This window comes from Podarcis bocagei, assembly GCF_964188305.1.
Source record: "Podarcis bocagei genome assembly, chromosome: 1".
Lineage (NCBI taxonomy): Eukaryota > Metazoa > Chordata > Lepidosauria > Squamata > Lacertidae > Podarcis > Podarcis bocagei.
The window spans coordinates 124775124-124797869 of record NC_138125.1 but is presented as its reverse complement, the minus strand read 5'-3'; the positions used below and the strand labels follow the sequence as shown (position 1 = coordinate 124797869).

General features: G+C 40.6%; 1 protein-coding gene across 3 annotated transcripts in view; it reads right to left on the bottom strand.

Annotated features, from left to right (window-relative positions):
* GLS (glutaminase) overlaps positions 1-20877 on the bottom strand; it is a 77752-nt gene extending 56875 nt beyond the window's left edge. For 2 of the 3 annotated variants that reach the window (XM_081169496.1, XM_081169495.1), the window contains exons 1-7: positions 20478-20877; positions 11449-11545; positions 10805-10926; positions 10041-10170; positions 8698-8777; positions 6172-6335; positions 2381-2439 (exon numbers count right to left, since the gene is read on the bottom strand). In XM_081169496.1, coding sequence (XP_081025622.1) covers positions 2381-2439; positions 6172-6335; positions 8698-8777; positions 10041-10170; positions 10805-10926; positions 11449-11545; positions 20478-20788 — 963 coding nt within the window. In that variant the 5' untranslated portion in view covers positions 20789-20877. The remainder of the gene's footprint in view (positions 1-2380; positions 2440-6171; positions 6336-8697; positions 8778-10040; positions 10171-10804; positions 10927-11448; positions 11546-20477) is intronic. The other variant, XM_081169494.1, reaches the window with a different exon arrangement.
* Positions 20878-22746: the final 1869 nt, after the last annotated feature.

The window sequence follows — 22746 nt, the reverse complement described above, 5'->3', positions numbered from 1 at the left end:
ACTCTTTGAACCCAGACCCTCAAAATCATGGCTTAATATCAGTGGTGGCCATTGACTGCTCTAGAAAATAACTTTACTTTACTTTCTCTTACGTATCATACTTTAGGAGTCAGTGACTAATATGCTTTAACCACTCAAGCTAAAGGAGCTTCTATAACTTTCCTTATATACAGGAAAGGACTTGGGTACAACTCAGCATCATGAAAGGCAGTAGTAAACAAAATATGCTAACCAGTTAGAACTATTGCCCTATTGAATATACAATTGTGAAAAACAACATGTAATAAGGTACACATTTAAGAGACGCAACAAATGAATTCCCAAGGTTTTGCACCCTCTTTAACAAAACAGATTACATCTTTGGACTGTAGCTTTAAACAGCCATTTGCCTTGCCACTCTGTACTAGACCAGGCAGATAAATTTTAGTATTCTATGATCTTGAGCTAACAAATGCTCAGAATTCACGTATGAAGCTACTCTAATTCTATACATAGGCATTAGAAGTAGGTCTCATTGAAGACAGCAAGGCTTATTTCCAAGCAAACATACCATTAGCCTGTGGTTGTGAATGTTACTAAGTGTGAGCTTACAATTAACTCAGAATGATAGGGAAAATATTTCTAAATTAAAACCAAGTATTAAAAACCCAGTGCTGATCCCTAAGTTTTCATAGTCACTCAATTTTTATAAGTAGTAGATAGGTAGCCGTGTTGGTCTGCCATAGTCAAAATAAAAAAATTCCTTCCAGTAGCACCTTAAAGACCAACTAAGTTAGTTCTTGGTATGAGCTTTCGTGTGCATGAAGAAGTGTGCATGAACACGAAAGCTCATACCAAGAACTAACTTAGTTGGTCTTTAAGGTGCTACTGGAAGGAATTTTTTTATTTCAATTTTTATAAAATAGCTTCCCAGTAGATGTATCACAAAAAATGTCTTACAATCACTTTAAACAGATGATGCAATATGGTGATTTATGTCTGCTGGACATGCAAATATACTACATGCAAAGTTTCAATGCAATCCAGTACTGGCTACAAAAGTTGCTATAGTGTTCTTGTAATGATATCACGATTGCATGCAGTAAAAACTAAAACTGCAGAATATTACAACAGCCTGAAACCTACACTGTTGTGATAGAAAAACACATTTTAGACTAATTACAGTGGAACTTATTTCCAGGAAAGTTTGCACTTTGGATTTTACCCTACAGTACTTTTTAACAGGCTGTACTGTGGCAATAATTACAGTCAAGTATTTGATGTATTGTATATTGCTTATTCTAACCCACTGTCAAAATGAATTTCAAAGTTATTTAAACCTACAGAGAAAAGTTAAACATGAATAAATTTACCTGTCATACTTAAGGCCATTTTCCTTCACCTATAGCTATTAAAGATAAATGTTTTAAGCAGGATTTTATTTTATTTTATTCAATATAACGAAAAGCAGAAAATCATCAGCCAAGACTGAAGTAGCCTCTCATATCTAAAAGTCTGAAAACAAATTAATGTATGTTAAGATGTAATCAACAGCATAGGTTGTCCATTTTTAAGGCTACTAGGGGAGTGAAATGTTGATTAGCTTTCACTTATTTCTAGAGAGCCACTGCTTCCAGTATAAGTTTTTAATTCTTACAGATATCTCATCACACTAAATGAGCAATTAAGGCATATTAATGATGTAAACACCCAAAGTATGTTAATACTTGTAAATATAATGAACAATTCTGACATTCAAAATATACACTTGATGCAGAAACAATTTTTGTTTTAAATCCTCTAGAAGAGCATCACTGCAACAAAAGCTAAAATATGTAAGAAACAATTTAAACTGTATATTAAAACTGATGTACAAGTTCTCATTTAACAGACTTTAAAATGAGTTGCATGTTTCACAGAATCCATAAAATCTCAAGTAGAAGGTGTTATGCTTATCTAATATTCCTTCCATTTTAATATAATTCAGGCCACAAATCTAGAGAAGCATGTGTTACTCTGAAAAAAGTAGGAGCCCATCTTTAACCCAACCTATTTCAAACAGCAGTTTGGAATCCAGCAAATTTAAAGAAGGAGGGAGAAGAGAGAAATAACACACCAGGAGCATTTCCCCTTAAAATTATTTCATACCATACCTCAGAACTGGTTTTTGAACATACAGGGTAGGGTTTAGTTTCAGAAAACTAACAAGGAAAACAGTTACTTTCACACATACCCCTCTAGATTCAAATATTCTTGCATATTTGCCCGCATGCTTGTGTGGACTACAAACTGCAATTCAAATTAAAATTTTCATTGTCCGTGCAATATCTAACATTGCACAACACAGCTTTCCACAAAAATGTTAATAATGCACTTCAGAAAATTTGTGTAAACATTTTACCTTGATCAAGGAAGTGATCACAATTGCTCCAGCATTCACCATAGGATTGTGAGGTTTGTCTGCAAAACAAAAGTTATTCAGTCATGTACATTCACTTCCCAAGGAATTAAATTAACAAAACGTGTGTGAAAACCAGCACAATCTATTCTCTTCTCCATCAATCAACTTTCCACATGTAGTCAGGATTCCCTACTGCATAAGTGGACTAAATTCCAAACCAGAATGAAATGCAATAGACAGCTCTTACATGCCAGAGATAATGGCACATGCATTCACTTCATCTAAAAAGAAGTAACTCTGCACTGAGAAACAGTAGAAATAAACGTTTTCAATTAAACTAAATGAAGCAAACTTTTTTTTAAAAAAAATTGATTAACATATACAAACTTATTAACATGGGGCTTTATTCACCTAATGAACCCTGTCCTAGTACTTCCACTTCTGCAAAGGGCTCCCCCCTCCCCCCCAAAAAATAAGCTCAGTGGGAAGGGTCCAGGAGAACCCCCAGAATGTACTGGGAGAGATAATTCAGTCTGGCAAGCTGATATGCTTGCGCAGACAGATTTGGAAATCTCAACACTGAATTAGTTTTGTTCTGTTTACTACACCCCATTTATGTTTCAGCTATAAATTCTACACGCAGAAAAGGGAGTTGTTACTGAACTAGAACATCTTGGCTACAGGACCTAGTGGTGTAAGGGTATCCAATAAAATATGCTGTAAAATATATGCAAGGAGAAAACAGGTAAAAAAAAATAGTTCAGTCCTAAAAACAAATGTTAGTAATTTTTTAAAAAGTCTTACGGTGAGGTGAAATTACCTCAGCTGTTTTCAACATTCAGCGATGATTATCCATACTGTTAAGATGACACTGTGATATAGGAAAACTAGTGGACTATATTTAGGATAGTCAATGAAAGTGCATGCGCTCTACTCCTAATGAAATATTGAGTTGGCACATAGCAGTAACTTTTAGACACAACAGTTGGCGCATCCTGCCTGTGGAAACAACTGCTGATACTCACACACTTGGAACTGTGCCAAGGACATTACAGTATCCTAGTTCTGATGTATTAAGAGCTTAGTAATCACCATCAAGAAGTTAATGGCCTGGAATTCAAGGCTAAATACACCTACAAGTGAACGAAGTTACTTATGCTCCTAGGCTAATGATTCCCACAGATGGGTCCAAAAAGAGCAAAGAGGGCAAAAAAGGAAATTAACAGACAGCCTATGGAACCAGCAGACCTCTGGACCAAGTTTCTTCTCCCCCCCCCTTTCAAATCCTTTATTATTTTATTCACATAATATACATTCTTTACAACAAACAACTCCAAAATAAAGCCAAGTTTCTTTTTAATGTCTCAACAAAAAGTAGCATCAGTTACATCTCAGACTACCAAGGGGACTTTTCTGTATCAGTATTTGCTGATGCTTAATTAAAGTTCTGTCTTTCAAACCTATATTCTCTATTCAAAGTATAAACCAGCACAAATCCTTAACGTACAGAGCTGTTCAAATGCTCCACATTAATTGTTAAATTAAGAACTTTCCAGAGTCTCTACGACATCTGTGAGCATTAATAAAACTATATTAAAATACAAAAAGAGCTAGACAGGCTAATTTTATGACTAAATATCTATCTTTTAGCAGTGGCTTTAAGTCAAAAATGTGTGCTGTATTTCTAAATTACAAGCATTTCCTTTCAGATAAACAAACACATGAAATCTATTCCTCGGCAGAAAGATCACATGGTCTTCAACTGCCATCTCTTAATTATCATTGTATTAAAAATTAATTTGGTGTCATGGCAACCGAGAGGTGTCTTCTCTCACCAAGCAAAGATACTGGGAGTATGCAGGTTTTTCACTAATAAACCCAGTCTTTCATTCCTCAGCTAGATGAGTCACCAGAATGTAATTTCACCTTTCAACATATTTAGTGACAGCTTATGCAAAAAGCCACACAGAGGGAGAGATCCAACATCACAGCAAAGGACGCAACTGTCCCCTCCCCAATTTGCCCCAACCCTCCAGAGCAAATCTGGGAAGCATGTGGGGTATTGCAGGGGAAAGGAGAGAAAAAAGGAAGTTCTGTTCATACAAGCAATAGTCGGTTGAACAGGTGGGGCGCCACAGTTAGGTATCACCCAGAAAACATGCAATTTTTTAAAAAAGACTTTTACTTAAGAGCAATTTATTAACTCTTATCAAATGATGAGCAACAAAGCAGCAGTCAACTCCCACCAACCACACCCTAAAACCCTAATGTCACATCCCATGCTGTTCTAAAGGGCCCCCTGCCCCCAGAAGAGGTCTTAGGGGTTTGCAGCGGGAAAGGGGGCAGTAAAGCCCTGTGGCATGGGCAAAGTTTGGCAGACTAATGTTCACATAAAGGATTTTTTTTCTCCACACAAAACATTCCCAAGTGCACCATAGGTACAATGCGGTGTTTACAACCACAGCACATGGGAGACCATATATAGTCAAGGATATCACATAAACTGACAGCACAATATACACAACTCCCACTGATGTTAGGTTACCAATAGTATTACTTTCTATAATGGAGAAGACAGACAAACAATGTCCCTCATTATCTTATCACCATAAATCAGAAGGATGGAAGGAGTTTCACTCAACAACAGCAACGGCTAATCTTCCAGCCTACAGGTCACATTCACGTTGGCAATCTGCCACCCTTCCAAGGACTGCAGTGGTGAGCATGACCAAAGTATGTACATCACAGATACATTTTCTTTTGTTCATGCAGTCATGCGCTCATACTTAAATGCATATGATCGCATGCACAGAAGCACACAGCCCTCTCACATAGCACTCTAATTCTGTCCCTCCCCCAACATGATAGGGCAGAGAGGAAATGCTGTCCTCTGCTCTTTCAAGACAGAGTTCCCTTTCCTGTCCTGAAGGGGAAAGCCTTGTGAATTTGAGCACCAAAAGGTTGATTGAGATTGGAGAATCTTTCAAAGATGGTCACTACTTCTTGATCTACTGACCAGAAATCTGCTGGTAGCCATAACCATGAGCATGTACCTATGAATGACAACAGATCAGGCAGCTGCATGGGTGAACTCCTAAGTATGCAAGCTTGGTTTTTCTGTAACACTGCTGCTTCACTTTGGGGTCACTAAGAATAGCAGGGTCCAGGATGAGGAGATGCAAAGGGTAACAGTTGTCCCATCTGTATGAACTATAAGGCTGGCCCAGAAACCAGTGTGTTTACTTGGCATTAATCATGCCCGCAATTCTAGAGCAGGAGCGATTAACCCACACATTTGAAGAGAAGAGAAAGGTTAAGCACGGGGGGGGGGGATCATCACAGCACTGGACTGGATAGTGAAGTTCTTTATACCTTTTCTCTCACCCTGGTGCTATAATCCTTTCCCCACAACCCAACTCTGGTATGGAACACACCAAATGAGTATGTGGAACAATGCAAACACCACAATTTCCCCAGGAAAATATCTAGCTAAAGTATGCACTCAAGTTTCTTTGTTTTACACAGTCTGCTACCCAAGCACTCTGGCAAACACATCTGAATATGCACAACATCTTCTCATTCACTCTCCTTAAACCATAAAACGACATTAGTTGCAATTGTTTCTAAAACCAGAAAAAAGATCTGCCCAAGCAATTTCATAGAACAGGCAAAGGGAGGAGGCACTCCAGTTCATTCTTCCCTTATACTCACTTCTCCATCTTCCTCCATTCCTCACTGTTCTTATAAGATAGAATATTGGGAAATGGCACATACATATACAGCTAACTTACCATCTTCATTGAGGAACAATTTGTTGAATCTTAGTCCACTAGGCTCTTTACCAACATATCTGTGTACATAGTCCGTGCCAAGGTCATTAACAGCAATAGCATACTTCAAAGGCTTTACACAGGACTGAAGACAAAATGGAACTTTGGTATCTCCAACAGAATGCCTGAGAGACAAATAACATATTAGTAACTGTGCATTTCAACTTAAGGGGAAAATAAAATTGTCACACTAGGTTTGAGAAATAGCTATAATCCTGGGGAAAGGGACTTTTGAAGCGGGTTCTATTATTTTTGTTCCGTTTATATGATGCATCAGGCTGGAATATAGGTTTATTATTATTATCATTATTTCACTACTATCCTAGTTTGTTTTGGTGGGAAAGGTAAACAATTAAAATATATATGCAAAAATTGCCAGTTAAAATATTCAACTGTACGGTTCTTTAAGTGTTGCAACAATAATAATGAAGCATGAATAACTGGCTCCCCCTGGAACCTCTAAGAAAACAGTATTGGCTACAATACAGTATTGACTACAATTGGGCTGAGGGGAAGAGGAGGTTTTAACTTTCCCATTCTCACACATCAAGGGCGAGGGGAGAAGAAGAGCGTTTGTGTTTCTGTGGTTGTGGGTGGGGGACTATATGTCTGTTTATCCCACATCTCTAAGGAAAATCCTGCAAAAATACAGCAGCTACAATATGTGGCAGGGTACGTAAACAGGAAGGTTATAAATTGCACAGGCATTTCTTCCAAAGACAAGCCATAGTTTAACCTTGCCCTCAGCAGTTTCCTGTTCAGGCTTAAAAGATGAGCGCAAACCATAGTTTACAGACTTTGATGAAACAGCATCAGACGAAGAGCTACAATGCAAGAGTAGAGAGGGGGAGTATGAAATCTTTAACAATGAGAATCATAATAAGGTGTTGATGCAAGTTTTCATCTGTTTGACTCTATTGATATTTTAACTTAATGCAAGTTTCTTGCTGATTTCATCTTTTTTGTAAACTGCTCTGAGGGTGTGTCTTTTTTAACAATCAGCGTAAAAAATCAAGAAATAAATAAATAACATCTGCATGGGCCAGGGCACATAAAGCAGGGGTGGTTAACCAGTGGACCGCCACATGTTGTTGGATTTTAACTTCCATCAGCCTCAGCCAGCATAGTCAATGTTGCTGGGAGTTGTAGTCCAATGATTAGCTTCCCCCCAGACACACACCTGGAAGCGAACTGAGCTTTTATTTAGTCATGCCAGGGAGATTTACTAAGCTTCATTTTTGTGGACTAACTCAGGAAACTGAGCTCTGAAGGCTGGAAACCTTTCCCTCAATTAGATCCTATGGCCTGGCCTCAAGCCAGAAAAACAACTATTTGGGGCTTCCTGCACTTCCCTGTGAGAAGTGCTGTGTGTCCAGTATTTTAATTAAAAGATTAAAAACAAATGCGACACAACTGTTAAAAATCTGATATATAGTAATGAAAATGAAACCAAAATCAAAACTAAGTATATCATTTTAGTTCAACTCTGCTTTATCTGATTCTCAACACATCCTCAGAGGAAGTGTTACACTTAAAATGCGTCAAGACCTCGGTATTTTCATTGTTTGTAGATTTCTAACCTGTTGGCTTGGATCAGAGAAACAGGCAATTTCCTCATTATTTTCAAAGATACTTGCATAAAAATCTCGTAACCAGAACACATACACCAAAATGGTGTAGAATAAATTCCAAATATATATATTAGCTTCAATTGTACAAGCCACAACCTACCAAAGTCACATCTCTCATTGGTTTTAATAGCCAAGGATCTCACCTTAATTAGTTAGAGGCTAGCTATGAAGTAGCATTACTGTATAGATCAGGGGTTGACAAGGTTTACCTTGCCTGGGCTGGTTCACTCCAGCAGAGATCCCTCCGTGGGCTCTGTGAGCACGCGTGGCTGCGATTTCTGGTGTCTGCGTCGACGCAATTTCTGGTGTCTTTGTCTGTGCAGACACTATTTTTGACATCTGCGTCTGCACAGACACAATTTTCGGCATCTGAGCATGCACAGACGCGATTTCCAGCACCGCATGTGGACTCGCTGAGCGGGCAGCTCGTGGGCCGCTTAAACGACCCCTGTGGGCCGCTTGTGGCCCATGGGCCTTAGGTTGCCTACCCCTGGTATAGATAATCTGGATAACTACCCACCCTCAAACTGAGCAAAACTGCAAAGTCTTAACACTACTTCAGAAATATTCTCAGAAAAGTGCTTAGGCAAACTGCTACTGATATGACTACCAAAAATTCTTCTATATATTAGGAAGAAACTAGAAACCAGATCACACAGAATGCTAAGCCAAATCATGCTAAGCAAACATCAGTCCAGACAAGCCATGAGCTGTAACCAACGATTGTTCTTGCTAGCTACTTGTGGTTTGTCTTCTTCATACAAATTGCAAGCCCAGGTTTAGACACAATGCGTACTGCTTCTATCACCTATAGCTGAAATTGGGACAGTTAAGATATTTAAGAATTGTACCTTACCTCTGTCCATCAACTGTACAAACAGAAACTGCCCACAAGTCAGGACTGAATTTAGCCAGTTGTGGAATATAGTCAGCAACCTATCCAAAATGAGATTAATAATGTCAATTTCAGAATATCACACTGCATTACTACAAGTGTCTTGAGGAAAAGTACAACTAAAAAAAAATGCTAGAGAGATAAATAAAACTAAGTTCAAACCCAAACTGCCCCAAACAACAAGTGTACAGTGAAGGTTCTTTGATAAAACTTTCAAGGGTGTTTAATCACACAGCCTTTGACAGGAGCTTACTTGAATTAACATGTTTAAGGGTAAAGGTAAAGGGACCCGACCATTAGGTCCAGTTGTGGCCAACTCTGGGGTTGCGCCCCTCATCTTGCTTTATTGGCCGAGGGAGCCGGCGTACAGCTTCCGGGTCATGTGGCCAGCAGGACTAAGCCGCTTCTGATGAACCAGAGCAACGCACGGAAATGTCATTTACCTTCCCGCTGGAGTGGTACCTATTGATCTACTTGCACTTTGACGTGCTTTCGAACTGCTAGGTTGGCAGCAGCAGGGACCGAGCAACGGGAGCTCACCCCGTCATGGGGATTCGAACCGCCGACCTTCTGATCAGCAAGTCCTAGGCTCTGTGGTTTAACCCACAGCACCACCCGCGTCCCTATACAATCCCTTCCCTCGCATGTTTACCACAGGCCAAAATAATGTATCCATCAATTATTGTGCCAAACCAACAAAAGTTGCTTACAAATACCATTGGCTTGGAGCCCATGACAAACTGTTAAATGATTTTCTGCTGCTTGGGTGTTTTGTTTTTTGTTTTTTTGTACCACTGCTATTTTTACAGCATCTTGTGTTTTAATTTGGAAGTAGTAGCAAATATACTTCTAAATGAAGAAAGACAACCAAAAATATCTAAAACTGAAAAGAAACAAGGAATTCACACCTTGCACTGATTCTGAAATCAGGAATTCCAGTGGCCACTCTTTACTCAAAGTATTCTTCAAGGCACATAAAAAGCAAAGGTTGGCCCATAAGGGGGAGGACCCCAGCTGGGCAATCTCTTTATTAGGACCAAAATATCTATACTAGTCACAACACACAACAAGCTTTTGCATTCTCTAGAGTTCTTCATCAGGCAAAATGTTTTCCAGCTTGCACTCCATGCTTTGTGAAACAACTCACCAGAAGAGCTCTGGGAAACTCAGAAGCTTGTCACATTTTTGTGACTTTTTGGTTGGTCCTAATAAAAGTATTGCCCAACTGCGGAATAAGGAGGGGTTTTTTCTTAAAAGTACATGAAAACATACTAACACAACAAATATTTCATATGAACACTTACCGTTCCTCCAGACTGTGTTTTAGCATTTTCATACAGTTCATCAATGTGAGAAGTAAATGACACAAAATCTGGAATGACAAACTTTCGTCTGAAAGCCTGAGTAAGCAAGACAATATTGCTTTGGACACACCTATGAAACATGAAAAAAAAATATGAGTGAAAATCTCAATTATGTTCATTATCATACAGTACACGTGAAGGCCGAAGTAAGCTCACTCATACATGCTAGAGCAAAAGCAAGGGCTTAGTAGTAACTAGACAGTATAGTGTTTTTCCATTACATGCCAAGTAAGAGTTCAAATGTCTAAATATTTATAGTTATTAAATTATGGAAGCTCCCCTCCCAGAACTAGTTGCTTTGAGGTGAGATCATCAGGACTGTGTTGCAGGGGTGGGGAACATTAAGTGCTCTCTTTACAGACCTGATCAGTCCACATTCCTGTAGCCGCCATTAAATTTTAAAAATTGTGACATGTTAATTGTAATCAAGCAGGAGTGGCCTTAATAGCTTGGACAAGGGACAAAGGTTATATGTTAATAAGGTAACATTATGGTACAAGTGTTTTAAAATCTTTTCATTCTTCAGCACATATTTCCACTACACTGCCAGCAAAATGAAGCAAATTTTGTCAACCTGTTTTTCTAGGAATATTGTTAGTTTGCCTCACTCATGTTCCCCCCCTCCCATCACACTATTTTCATATCAATAAGCTGAATGTGGCAAATTTTAAGTTTTTGTTTTAGATTAATAAATAGGTATTTACTTTTTAAAGAGATCTTTATCAAGCATGACACCATCTGATGTTGTTTGAAGAGTCAATCTTAGCATATCCATGCATTCTTTCAGTCTTGGGTCAGATGTACGTAAACCTGTTGATTTCAGGGCCTGTAAAAAAGGAGTAAAGGAGTAGAACATTAGAAATATTTCCTGTTCTAAAAATTGACTCAGATAATATGCTATCCTGGTATCAAGCACCATCTGATCTCATTTTCCAACACAATGCAACTGACAGCTGACAGACACATTCAGAGTACCTGTAGTTCTGTTTTTCGATACCTTGCCATAAGCACATTTAGAAGATTTATAACAGTGTACCCTCAGTTTTACTACAAGAGTAAGTAGATTATATCATAGACGGACATATTTAGAGAGTTAAATGTATGGAATGTTCATCTTTAATAACCATCCTATCAACACACTGAGTTGTTGTGAGGATAAAATGAGGAGGGGTACATCATATTTGTCACCATCAGCTCCCTGAAGGAAAGGTGAGGTAGAAATGTAATGAAGAATAAAATTGACCTCTAGCAACCTTGAGCCATGCACTGCTTTTCAAAAGTTACCAAAAAAGTATTAAACTGTACTATTTACCATATAGTTTATTTAAAACAAAACAAAAAAGCTTACCGTGATGAATTTGTGAACTGGTATTTTTTCTTGCCCTTCTGCAATAGTATAGAACAGCAAATCCTCCAAACTAGGCAAAAGACCTTGCTTTATCTTACTGAGAAGAAACAATACATGGAAAGGGTGAGAAACAACAACAAAATTCTAGGCCACTGATACTCTTATCATTTCACCACTGAAACACATCTGACCACTATTTGGGTAATTATATGCCCACCTGCTAGCACAAACATTCGACTGACAATTTTATTAAGCTATCATATCTAACTAGGAACAGGCATTTTACTGCTTTCATAAGCAACTTCTGCTGCTTAGTTCATTTACATTTTACAGTATTACTTATATATTAAATATCTATTCCACCCTTCCTCCCAAAGGATCCTAAGGTAGAAAAGTATGATTTCAAGCTAAGAAAATGTACATGTCAGAAAGCTATAAAGTATAGCTGAATATAATGCATACTTTCTCCCATAATAATAGATTCTCTAACTATGAAAAACTTAAAACAATGTGTGGAACAGAACTAGGTATTCAGATATTTCCCTAGTGCAGAAGGGCTATGGTAAAACACATTATGAAACTGTAAATTAGTGTAACCCATTAATGTTTATTGTAAGCTTTATGTTTCGTGTGGCATGTACAAGTCTCCTAAAATATGCACATACTTTGATTATAGTATTTTAAGAATGCTAGTGTTCAAAATTCAAAATATTAAGCATTAGTTTTGTGAAATATTATGTTTTTGAAAAAGTATATAGACTGCATATCATTCACAGCTGTTGCAGTTAAATCAAGCAGACTAGCCCAATATTTAGCTTTGAAAGTAACCCAGCCGAGAAAACAAACATGGCAAACGTTCAATTTTCATACAGAAAATACCTTAAATGGACTATTATTGTACAAAGCTTATCAGTTAAACTGCAGTATAAGCTTTTTCTCCCCCTATTTCCCAGGTCAATACTGTTATATAATGTTTGTTCAACCTAAGAGCAGTGTTTTAGCATCATTAAATACTTAGAAAAACACATATTCAGCATATGCCAAAAAGAGCTAAGATATAAAGTGGGCATGGTATTGTCACAGTTATCTTTACTATATGCAAGTGAATGTTTCTTATCTGCAAAGTTTAAACCTGAAAAATGCATAGAAAGCTAATTTGAAGGCAAAACGCGTTAAGAGTCACTGTGTTGCAAACATGGTGCTGCCCTTCAAATGCTTGGTACAAGACCATACAGTGAATTTGAAACCTGTTACTGAATCTCAGTTCTCCGTTTGCAAAATGGAAATGTTAGTGACCTAGTCATTATCCTAAAACCAATTCTGGACTGATCAAGTATGTTTGATTTATGTTTGGTAAACAAGTCAAGGGGCGAGGGGAAAGAAAACGCCACAGTACTTTTAAACAGTGTTGGTAGCACCCAATCATGTCCCTTTCCACAGTTTTTTGATCCAACGGAGGCTTCCATTAGCTAAAAGGATAGAGGCCACTTTTTGTTGGGTCCCTCAGTAGCTCCCGCTACCCTTCCAATCTGGTCCAGAGGGTTGTGAGACTTTTCGTAATAGCCTGGCAGTTAGCATATGGGGGTGCAGGAAGGGTGGGGGGACTTGCAAAAATACCACCTTCCACCTTTTAGCTCACAAAGTCGTGGTAGATCACGGTCTTTCAACAGTGAGGAGACTCAACTGGATACAACAGACTCCTCCCGCAGCAGCTAAAAGAAATTTCTCATTGGTGGGAGTGTCACTATATTCTCAAGTATCATAGCACATTCAAAATGTTGTGTGGACGTTTTTTTACCAGGATACGTCTAAGTCTTTTAACAGTATAAACTTCCATTCTACTTTTTAGATTTTATGGGGGGAGGCGGGGAATAATGACAACTGTATTCATTTTATCATGCGTTATAATCAGCTGAAAATGAAAATCACAAGTTTCATTTTCGATTCCACAAGTTTGGAATGGGTACTAAACCAATCAAATTACTCAGTCTTAGCTGATTATGTTACTAATTACATTTTTAGAAATGTACAATTCAGTTAAATTACTTTTTCCTTTGCATATTTTCCAATCTCCAGATTACTTCCCACAAGGGTATTCTTAGAGTGAAGCAGGAGAAAGCCTCACTCTTTTTAATAGTCAAAACTGTAACGAGAACAGTAGTCTCTTTCTTCCAAAATGTCATTCAGTGCAATCACATACTCAGTCAAGTCACATACTTCTTTCATTTTATATGCACTAACTACATAACCTATAAACTTCTATGTTTTGTACTACAGCTTAGTCCCCAAAAGTTTTGGGTCCCGAACGCAGCAAAGTGACTGTTCTGGTTTGCGAACTATTTTTGGTAGCCGAACGTCCAAAGGGGCTTCCACAGCCTCCTGCAGCCAATCAGAAGCCGCACTTTGGTTTCCGAACATTTTGGAAGTCGAACGGACTTCCAGAATGGATTCTGTTCAACTTCCAAGGTACGACTGTACATAGTTTTCTATGTATGAGTTTGTTGCTCTCATTAGGCAAATAAATGAAAAGATGCAATTTAAGACATAAGAAAAGCTCTGTATAAGAATCTGTTTGTTTTTCAGAATCTTAAAAGAATATAGGCGACGACCATTTTAGGCGCATCCAATTGACAAGTGATCGCCAACGCACAGGTCTTTTTAGATCCAAAGAGGGCAGACTGGGGGCAGAATGGGGGCATGGCATAACAGGGTGGGGTGTATTTGTGCACACTCCGCCAATGAGCATATAATACAATCGCCACCTGGTATTATAAAGCCTTCTAATGTAAAAGCATGGCATAAAGCAGGAGTGGCTAGGCTTTTTTTCCATGAAGGATCTCACAGAAGTAAAAAAGATCCTGTCTATGTTCTGTCTAACCCATGACTAAGCAGAGATGACTCATCGGATGGACTCTGATGACATAAAGCTGAAAAACTTAATGGGGCCTCCTGACTCCAGTGCTAACACAGGCACAAACCCACAAACATCTCTGGAGAAGTGACCTTACACCAATCTGAAGCTGTGGATGAGTTTGCCAACACACCTGGGACAACTTTCTCACTTGTGGAATCTAAAGGGGAGGTCAAACTACTTCCAGTCCCTGGGAATGCTGGCTTCCAATGGTGCAGCCACCAGCAGCCACCCACTAAGGGGCCGTGTGCCTCAAGGACCATATGAACCAGGCCCCTCAAAAATGAAAGCAGAGACTGTTGAAGACTGAGGTAACAAGTTGCAGCTGCTGCCTACCCTGACTGACCCTGTGCTACAGACCCCTACCTCTTGAAAATCTGCCTACCTTTGGACTGCTCTGCTGTGTTTGCCCTCGGCTTTACTTCATGACCTTGGTGTTGGACCACACCTTATCAGACTGCCTCACCATGCTTATCCTCAGCTTCTCCTTAAGACACCGTGTTTCTGGACTGCCCTGATATAGAACTGCTACCGTAACTCTTCAGATTTTGGTCATTTCCCTAGCCTGGGGATCTAACTTCCCCACCCAAATACAGTGGTACCTTGGTTTGCATACGTTTTGAATTACAAACACATCAAACCTGGAAGTGTGTGTCCCGGTTTCCAACCTTTTTTTGGATTACAACCTTTTTTTATTATTACAAACAATATTTTTGGAGGCCCCATTGATGAAAGCGCGACTTGGGTTACAACCTGTTTTGGTTTACAAATGGACCTCCGGAACGGATTATGGTTGTAAACCAAGGTACCACTGTATAGTCTCTTTTAGATAGCGCTTTAACATATTTGGTAACAAAAAGTTACAGTTTAAAACAGAATGCTCTTTTATATAGTACCAGACACATAAGTAGCACTCTATAAATAAACATTTAAGAAACAAACAAATCTGAAATGGTAACAATTACAAAGGCATACTGAAAACCTTTTGGGAGTCAAATGGACTCCCAGAACGGATTAAGTTCAAGAACCAAGGTTCCACTGTATGTAATTATATCTTCTCAAGCTAAATATATTTGGGAAATATCTATATATTTAATCCATGCTAAATTTTGCATTTTAAGAATTTGCAGTGCATTTTTTTCTTTGCAGTGCAATTTACACAATGCACATGCTATTGAATTCCTATGAAAATAGTTAAAAGTATTCCAATAACAATATTTTCCAATGAAAGTTTAAAAAACAAAGTACATTATACAGTACAGGAAACTTTCCAGCTTTATTTTCCTACAGAAAAAAATATGTTTCATAAGCTGATTAGAAACAACAAATGGATGGAAGTAACAAATAATGAATGCCAATTGAATGCATTCATTAAATTTGAATGCATTCAAAAAACTTAGAATTTTTTAAAATTCTAAAGTTTGGCATTATTATAATGGACTAGCTCTATGGCTTACTGGAACCATAAGGGATCCTAGAAAGAAGTTCATGACCACTTTGTTCCTCCATGGTATTTTTTACTCCCACACCACACTAAGTTAAGTCAAAGGCTCATGGCAACTATGCACTGTAGTCAAAATTCCTACCCCAACCACTAATTTGCTACTTTTAGCTACTGGAAACACTTCTAAAGTATTTATGGATCAGGGAATAGGGATTCAACCTGTGTTGGATGGGGTAACACTCCCGTTGAAGACTCAGGTTCGAACTCTGGATGTAATTCTGGATTCTGCCCCAAACCTGGCCATTGTTAGAAACTCAGATATATAAGATAAATGCCAAATGGCTCCTTAAACCAAGGTTACAGTCACCAAATGGGATATCTAGCTGCCATTCTGGGGCAAGACGGCTCTAAAGTCTTATTTTTCAAATTATGGACTATTACTGATTATGGGTTAAGCATGTGACTTGTTCAGATGACAACCTTGAGCTAGGTTAAGAACTTTGAGAACTTTAACCTGGGACAGTCCACATACACAAGAAATGTGGCCAAGAAACTTTAAGGTGGTTATGCAATTAACTGCATGCAAAGGGCTAACTGTAATGCATGGACGTAATATTCAAAATAGTATCTAGAAGCATCTCACCAGGTTTAGTCTATTCGACAGCTTCATTGGTTACCTGATGTGGATAACAGCATGACATGCCAAGCCAAACTATGACTTACTGAGACCACACACACATGCAGGCTTCCAGAGAGACGATAGCAGCTGCTTTTCTCCTCCTAGGTCCTTTTTGCTTCTGTGTCACACTGTGCTAAACTCTGGTTTAGCACGTAGCCTGAACTGGGAGTCATGGCTAAGCACTTTTCTCACTAACTGCAAGCTGCAGCAGAGACAGCTGGTTCCTTCTCCCATTCCATCACACTGTATGTGTAGAAGGTGAACGTATGAGGTGGGAAGCCTACTCTATATATGCAGGCTCACACATTATTTAAAACTCTGTGTTCACTAGCAATAACACATGCAGAACAGGCTACTCACTTCCAGACTTTCTCCGACACATGGAGTTTATTGGGGCTGGAGTCAATGAAAACAGCCCTTCTTACCTCCACACAATTCTCACTGCAAAAGCAACTTAAATTTCAGCTACAAATCCCATGCTAAAGTATTTATATTCCACCATCAACAAATCCAAAAACTAATGAAGTTAATTGATTTTAGTGTTACTTAATTCCTTTTAAGTTGCAGAGCCTGGTGTCTTTGCAGAATGTCTGCTGAGAGTCTTTTTTTCATCATGAAACAAGGCAACGTATGTGTGGTTCCCAGGCAGTATCCCAACCAGGCCCTAACCAGTTAAACTAGCTTAGCTTCTGCAGGGAAATAGCCTCATATCCTTTCAGGTCTGTAGTGGCATGAACTTGAACCATGGGCACCATACAACTGTCTGCTTACATTATTTTCCTGACCCCTAAAAGCTCCATATAGACCCCTGCTGGTTTCAAGGTATATAGTTGACAACAGTTATATGGTGATAGGAGGGAAAGCACTTTAACATTTTACCCTCAAGCCATTTCCCCATTCAAAATCACCCTCTAGTTGTTTTTCCATGAAGAAGAAAAAATACAACCTGCATATTTTCTCATGGTGGGATTCAAAAGTGAAAATATCTAGAGGGTGGGGATAAATAAGCAGCCCCTTCCTATGCCCATCCTCATAACTTCCAGGCTGCTTTTGGTTTTGAGTTGGGAGAAAACACAAACAACAATGCATAACTATTGTGGGCCTCAGTCTCAGAACTTTTCTTGATATTTCCATTGTTATTCCAGATGAAAGTGAGCAGTTTAGAAAATGGTACCAATGAATGTTTTAAAACAGTCTTTGCCAATCTGGTGCCTTTCAGATGTTTTCAACTATACCATGAGCCCAGGCCAGCAGGAGGGCACCAGCTTGGCAGAGACTGTTCTAAAGACTGCATACTACTCTACAGTACTATAATAGCTTCTGATCCACTTTTTTTTAAAGGGAATGTAAAATTATATTTCATGGAAATAAAAAAGACAAAAAAGTTTTTTACTTTAAATTTATTCAGCTAAGAGAACATATTTTATCCAGTGTGAGATAACAGTAAGCCTTAATCTGAGTAACAATTATTTATAGCAGGCAGATTTTGTTCACTTTTGACAATAATGCACAGCAAATATGGAAAATGTGCTGCCCAACTAGCACTGTAGTACTAAAGTTAAGAGCAAACACCAAGATCTCTGGTTTTGCATACTTTCCTCAAAGCCATAACTGCCAGAAACCAATGCAGTCTCTGGACATAAAACTTAAATTTTATTATCTTTTCATTAATCCTGCCCCATGCCTGCTATAATCTCAAAGCAGTTTCATCTACATACCAGCCAATGATGCAAATGACAACAAACGGTAGCTAGTTCTGATAGAGATATTGCACACTATCTTGGCCAAAGTTTTAAAGGTGATCTCTAGCACTGCCTACTTGTGTTACCAAAACCAGCTTTTAAAATTAAATTATTTTACTTACAACCTTGAGATACTAGCCAATACAAAATATTCTGTATGACCAATTGTCACTGGTCTAGGGGGGGGGGGGAGTGAGAAAATTTGCATCAAACTTGATAATTCAATTTCTTCATGCAGCCAACATTATCTTTACTGAAAAACTAGTTATTTATCACAGTGCCTTGATAGACAGAAAAATATAAAAAACTTTTGTGGCACTTAAAGACTAACAATGCTATTCATTCTAAGATGTGTATCCACTTATCTATTTTGCCAACATTGAAGGGATGACTAATTCAACTAGAATATTCTTCACAAGCTATATGCAACAACTCAGATGTTTCATTGTTAAAGATAAATGTTTCATCTTACGCTATCTGTAACATTCAGTTCTTGATGCTGGGAACTTGCAAGGGTCAAGAAAACTGATCCAAGAAGGGTAAAGGATGACACAGCAGCCAGTGTAGCATTTCAGGGACAAATTTCTCTGAATTCATCCACTCTTCCATTCTGCACAGTGACAAAGCTTTGCATTGGGAAGGGAGCAGTATAATACCGCTAATCGCTGCCTGATCAAATCTGAATAATACATTGCCAATGCTACATATAAGTAATCACTTTTATACACACATTCCTTCATCCAACACACCCAGCAGAACAGCAGTTCCCATTATTTTGTAAACATATGACAAAAGAAGCTGCCTTACACCAAAGCCAGGCCACTGCTCATCTAGCTCAGTACCATCAACACTGTGGTCCTCCAGGGTTTCTGGCAAGAGACCTTCACAACTCTCTCTAGAAATGACAGAAATTGAAACCTGGGACTTTTTGCATGCAAAGTATGTGATCTGTCACCGGGCTACAACCCTTTCTCAAAGGGGAAGATGGTAGATCATGCTTCTATAGCTACAAACCTGAACACGTTTCTTAGACAGTAAGCTACACCAAATGTAATGATGCTTACTTCCAAGTAAACATACACAGGGTTGTGCTGTCAGTCACCTTGTGGCTGTAGCTAACAGGCTTTAACGCCACAACCAGCTACCACAAATGAACAGCATTTCTCATGTGGATTCATAGAATCAGATTTGGAAGGGACCCAGAGGGGTCATCTAGCCCAACCCCCTGCAATGCAAGAGTCTCAGCAGCAGTGTCTAATGTTTAAAATCAAAGGTGCCAGACTTCAAGCTTAACAGGAAGCCACCTGAGTGCCTGGCTTGGGGCCCCACTTCTTTGGAGCCCTTAGATGAGTGGAGCGCTCACCAAAATTTTATTCAGCAATGAGGAGGAGCCAGCAGGTGCTTAGAGGCATCTTCCAACCACATGACTTGAAGTTTTCCGAAACCAAGCCCTTGGGTCAGGGCAGTGCACGCCCCAAAACCCAGGGAGTGCGAGAGTGGCTCCCAATTCCCGTGGGGAAACTAAACGTCAAGAGGAATATGGACCCGGGCAGGGGAAACTAAACTTATCCATACACACAAAGCAAAAGGACACATGCTTCAGCTTGGGTCTCACACTCCTAGAAAAACCTGTAGGTACCAATTTTGGAAGGTTTGAAGAACCTTAAGTGGTTAGATCCTTTTTAACTCAGTACATAACTCTATACCTTATCTTCATGGTGTTGTTAACTATAACAACGTGCAGCACTATTTAGAAAATTAGGGAAACCATGGAGGGATTTTTTAGGGGGGGGGAGGGTTGGAGAGCCCGAAGTTAAATAATTGCAAATTGGAAAATGCTGTTGTAACTTCTTCCCCCACCCTCCTCCCGGAAATACATAAATGAGAACTTATTCAAAAGGGGGGGGGGGTAAAGATCCTAAATGTGTGGGTAGAGAAACGCAGGACTGCCTCCATCCTGACGTGCAAGGCGGCGGGCGTCCTGTCACGTGTCAAAGGCAAGGAGGAAGCCGAGCAACAGCATCCTCCCCGCGTGGCCGAAATATATAAATAAAAACTTATTATTATTTTTGAAGATCCTAAGTGCGTGGGGAGGGGAACACGGGACTGCCCCATGCTGACGTGCAAGGCGGCGGGCGCCCTGTCACGTGTCAAAGGCAGGGAGGAAACCGAGGCACCTCCCTTGCAGCCGGTTGGCATCCTCCTCCTCCTCCCCGCGTGGCCTGGCATCCCCTCTCCGCCACCCGCACTCACTTGTCGCCCATGCCGCCGGCTTCGGCGCCGTGGCTGTTGTTGGCGCCGGGCTTCTCCGCCGAGGGCGCCGCCTGCTGCTGCTGCTGCTGAGGCGCCGGAGGGCCCTTTCCCGGCTCGTCCAGAATCCCCTCCGAGCGGGTGCATAAGGAGCGGGCGGCGCCGCTAGGCAGGCGGCAACCGGCGGCGGCGGCGGGATGGAGCCGCCTCAGTAACGGGCGGCGGCAGCAGCCAGGCCCGCCAACGACCGCGGCTCCGCTCTGGCTGAGCCTCAGCAGGTCCCTCAGCAGCGCGGGGCTCCGGAGCCGCATCATCCTCTCTCTCCCTTCAGCTGCCGAGCGGGAAGGAAAGTGCCTCAGCCAGCCGCCGACCCGACGTCCCCGCTTCTCTCACACGCCCCGGCGGGGCCCGCCTCAGGGCGCGCGCCGCCGATTGGGCGGCGGCCGCCGTCACCGCCCGACGCTGTCGGAGGCCATTGGCTCAGCCCGCTGCACGTCAATCCTCCGAAAGCGGCCCAAGGCCCGACGCCGCCTCCTCCCCACTTCAAGGGGAGGCTGGAAGATGTGGCGCACTTGGAGCTGGGCCTGCAGAGCGAGGAGGGGAAAGGAGGGAGCGGCGGGCTGTGAGGCGAGATAGCCGAAGTCGAGCCAACTCCGAGGCTGCTTCCAGCCGACTCTTCCAGCCCTCAGAGATTTCGGGGTGTTTCCCCTGCTCTCCCCCCAAGCCACAACTAACACTTCTCACGTTGTTGTTTTGTTTCAATAAACGCCCTTGGGCCTGAGGGGAAGGGAAATATTCGATAGGATTCCTGGCTCTCCCCACCACCACCAGCAAATGATGGGAGAAAAAAATAGCTTTTCATGCGGGAATGGGGCAACAGGGGCGTCAAACCAAGAAAACAGGAGAAGAGGACCTGACAGCTAGGTCACTAGTCCCTGGTGAGGCGGGCTGCAATCTCCCCACCTCCCAAACCGTTAGGTTTTTTTTTTTTCCATAGCTGAGCGATTCCTAAACTCTTGGGCGGTCACTCCTCCCTCCACAAATTGACTATATTCCTGGGACAGAGCCATTGCTTAGTTTGTTACGAATGCACAATAACTGAGGTGGAGATTTTAAAAAGCAAGGGCAGCCGAAGTGGCTCCCTCCAAATATTGCAGTGGGTTGGACTGGATGACCCTTGGGGTACCCTTTCCAACTCTACAATTCTATTAAAGGTTGCGGGTTGCCGCAATCGGGACGCCACCACGCTGTCTAGCCAGCCCCTTCGCAAAAAGGATTTGTGGTGGCAGCAGCTTTCCAGAGCTTGCACCCCAACAATACGTTAGTCCTGGATGATATGCTGGTTTTGAAGTAATGCAAAATAATAATAAAAAACCGTTTTTTCGTCGGTGCATGATTGGATTGGATTTCATTTGCATCCCAGAAACAGGGATCGCCCAAGACTGACGTATAATGTGTGTGAGAGAGAAAATCAGAGAAAAAAGAAGGATCAATAGCTTGCCCAGAGGCCTAAGTAGGAAGCTAAGGGGGGGGGGGTCGGCCAGCAGGACTAGTGGGCAGGAAAACTTGTGTGGGCAGGAGGCAGACGCTCGAAAGAGCACGTAGGATTTGCTTGTGATTAGATTCCTGGGCATTTTAGCCCAGATGTCTTATTGCAAGTTCAACGTCATCATGCTCGGTTTTCCCTCTTCATCCCTCAAGCTCAGACATATTTGGCATTCTACTTTTTTAAAAAAAACTGGTTACAGTTTCCCTTTCTGGAAGTTTGCACAAACCCCAGGCGCTTTGGTCGAGTAACTGACACGAGCAGAAAGGGAAAAAGGCAGAAGATCTCTGAACCCCAACGGCGTCGTTTTCTTATTAATATCTTATTTGAAAACGGAAGTTTTGAGTTAAGAAGGAGAGAGAGTTTGGATCGACGCCGATAGAGAGGGATACAAAAAGCCGGCGGGGGGGTGCATTTAAAAATGCTTATGCATTTAAATACATACATTTAAATGTGCATTTTAATACATATGCATTTAAAATGCATTTCAATGCACATGCATTTAAAATGCATTTCAATGCACATGCATTTAAAATGCATTTTGACGCACATGCATTTAAAAATGCATAGGCAGCAACATTTTGGAACCTTTCCAAATTTTCCGTGGGATTTCGCTAAAATAGACATGTTCTGTCATGAAATGAAGAAGTGCCTTTCTCTTTTTCGTTAGCGAAAGGGAAACAGTCGGCCTCATGGCAATAAAATGACTGTTTAGCGCCTTTTAGC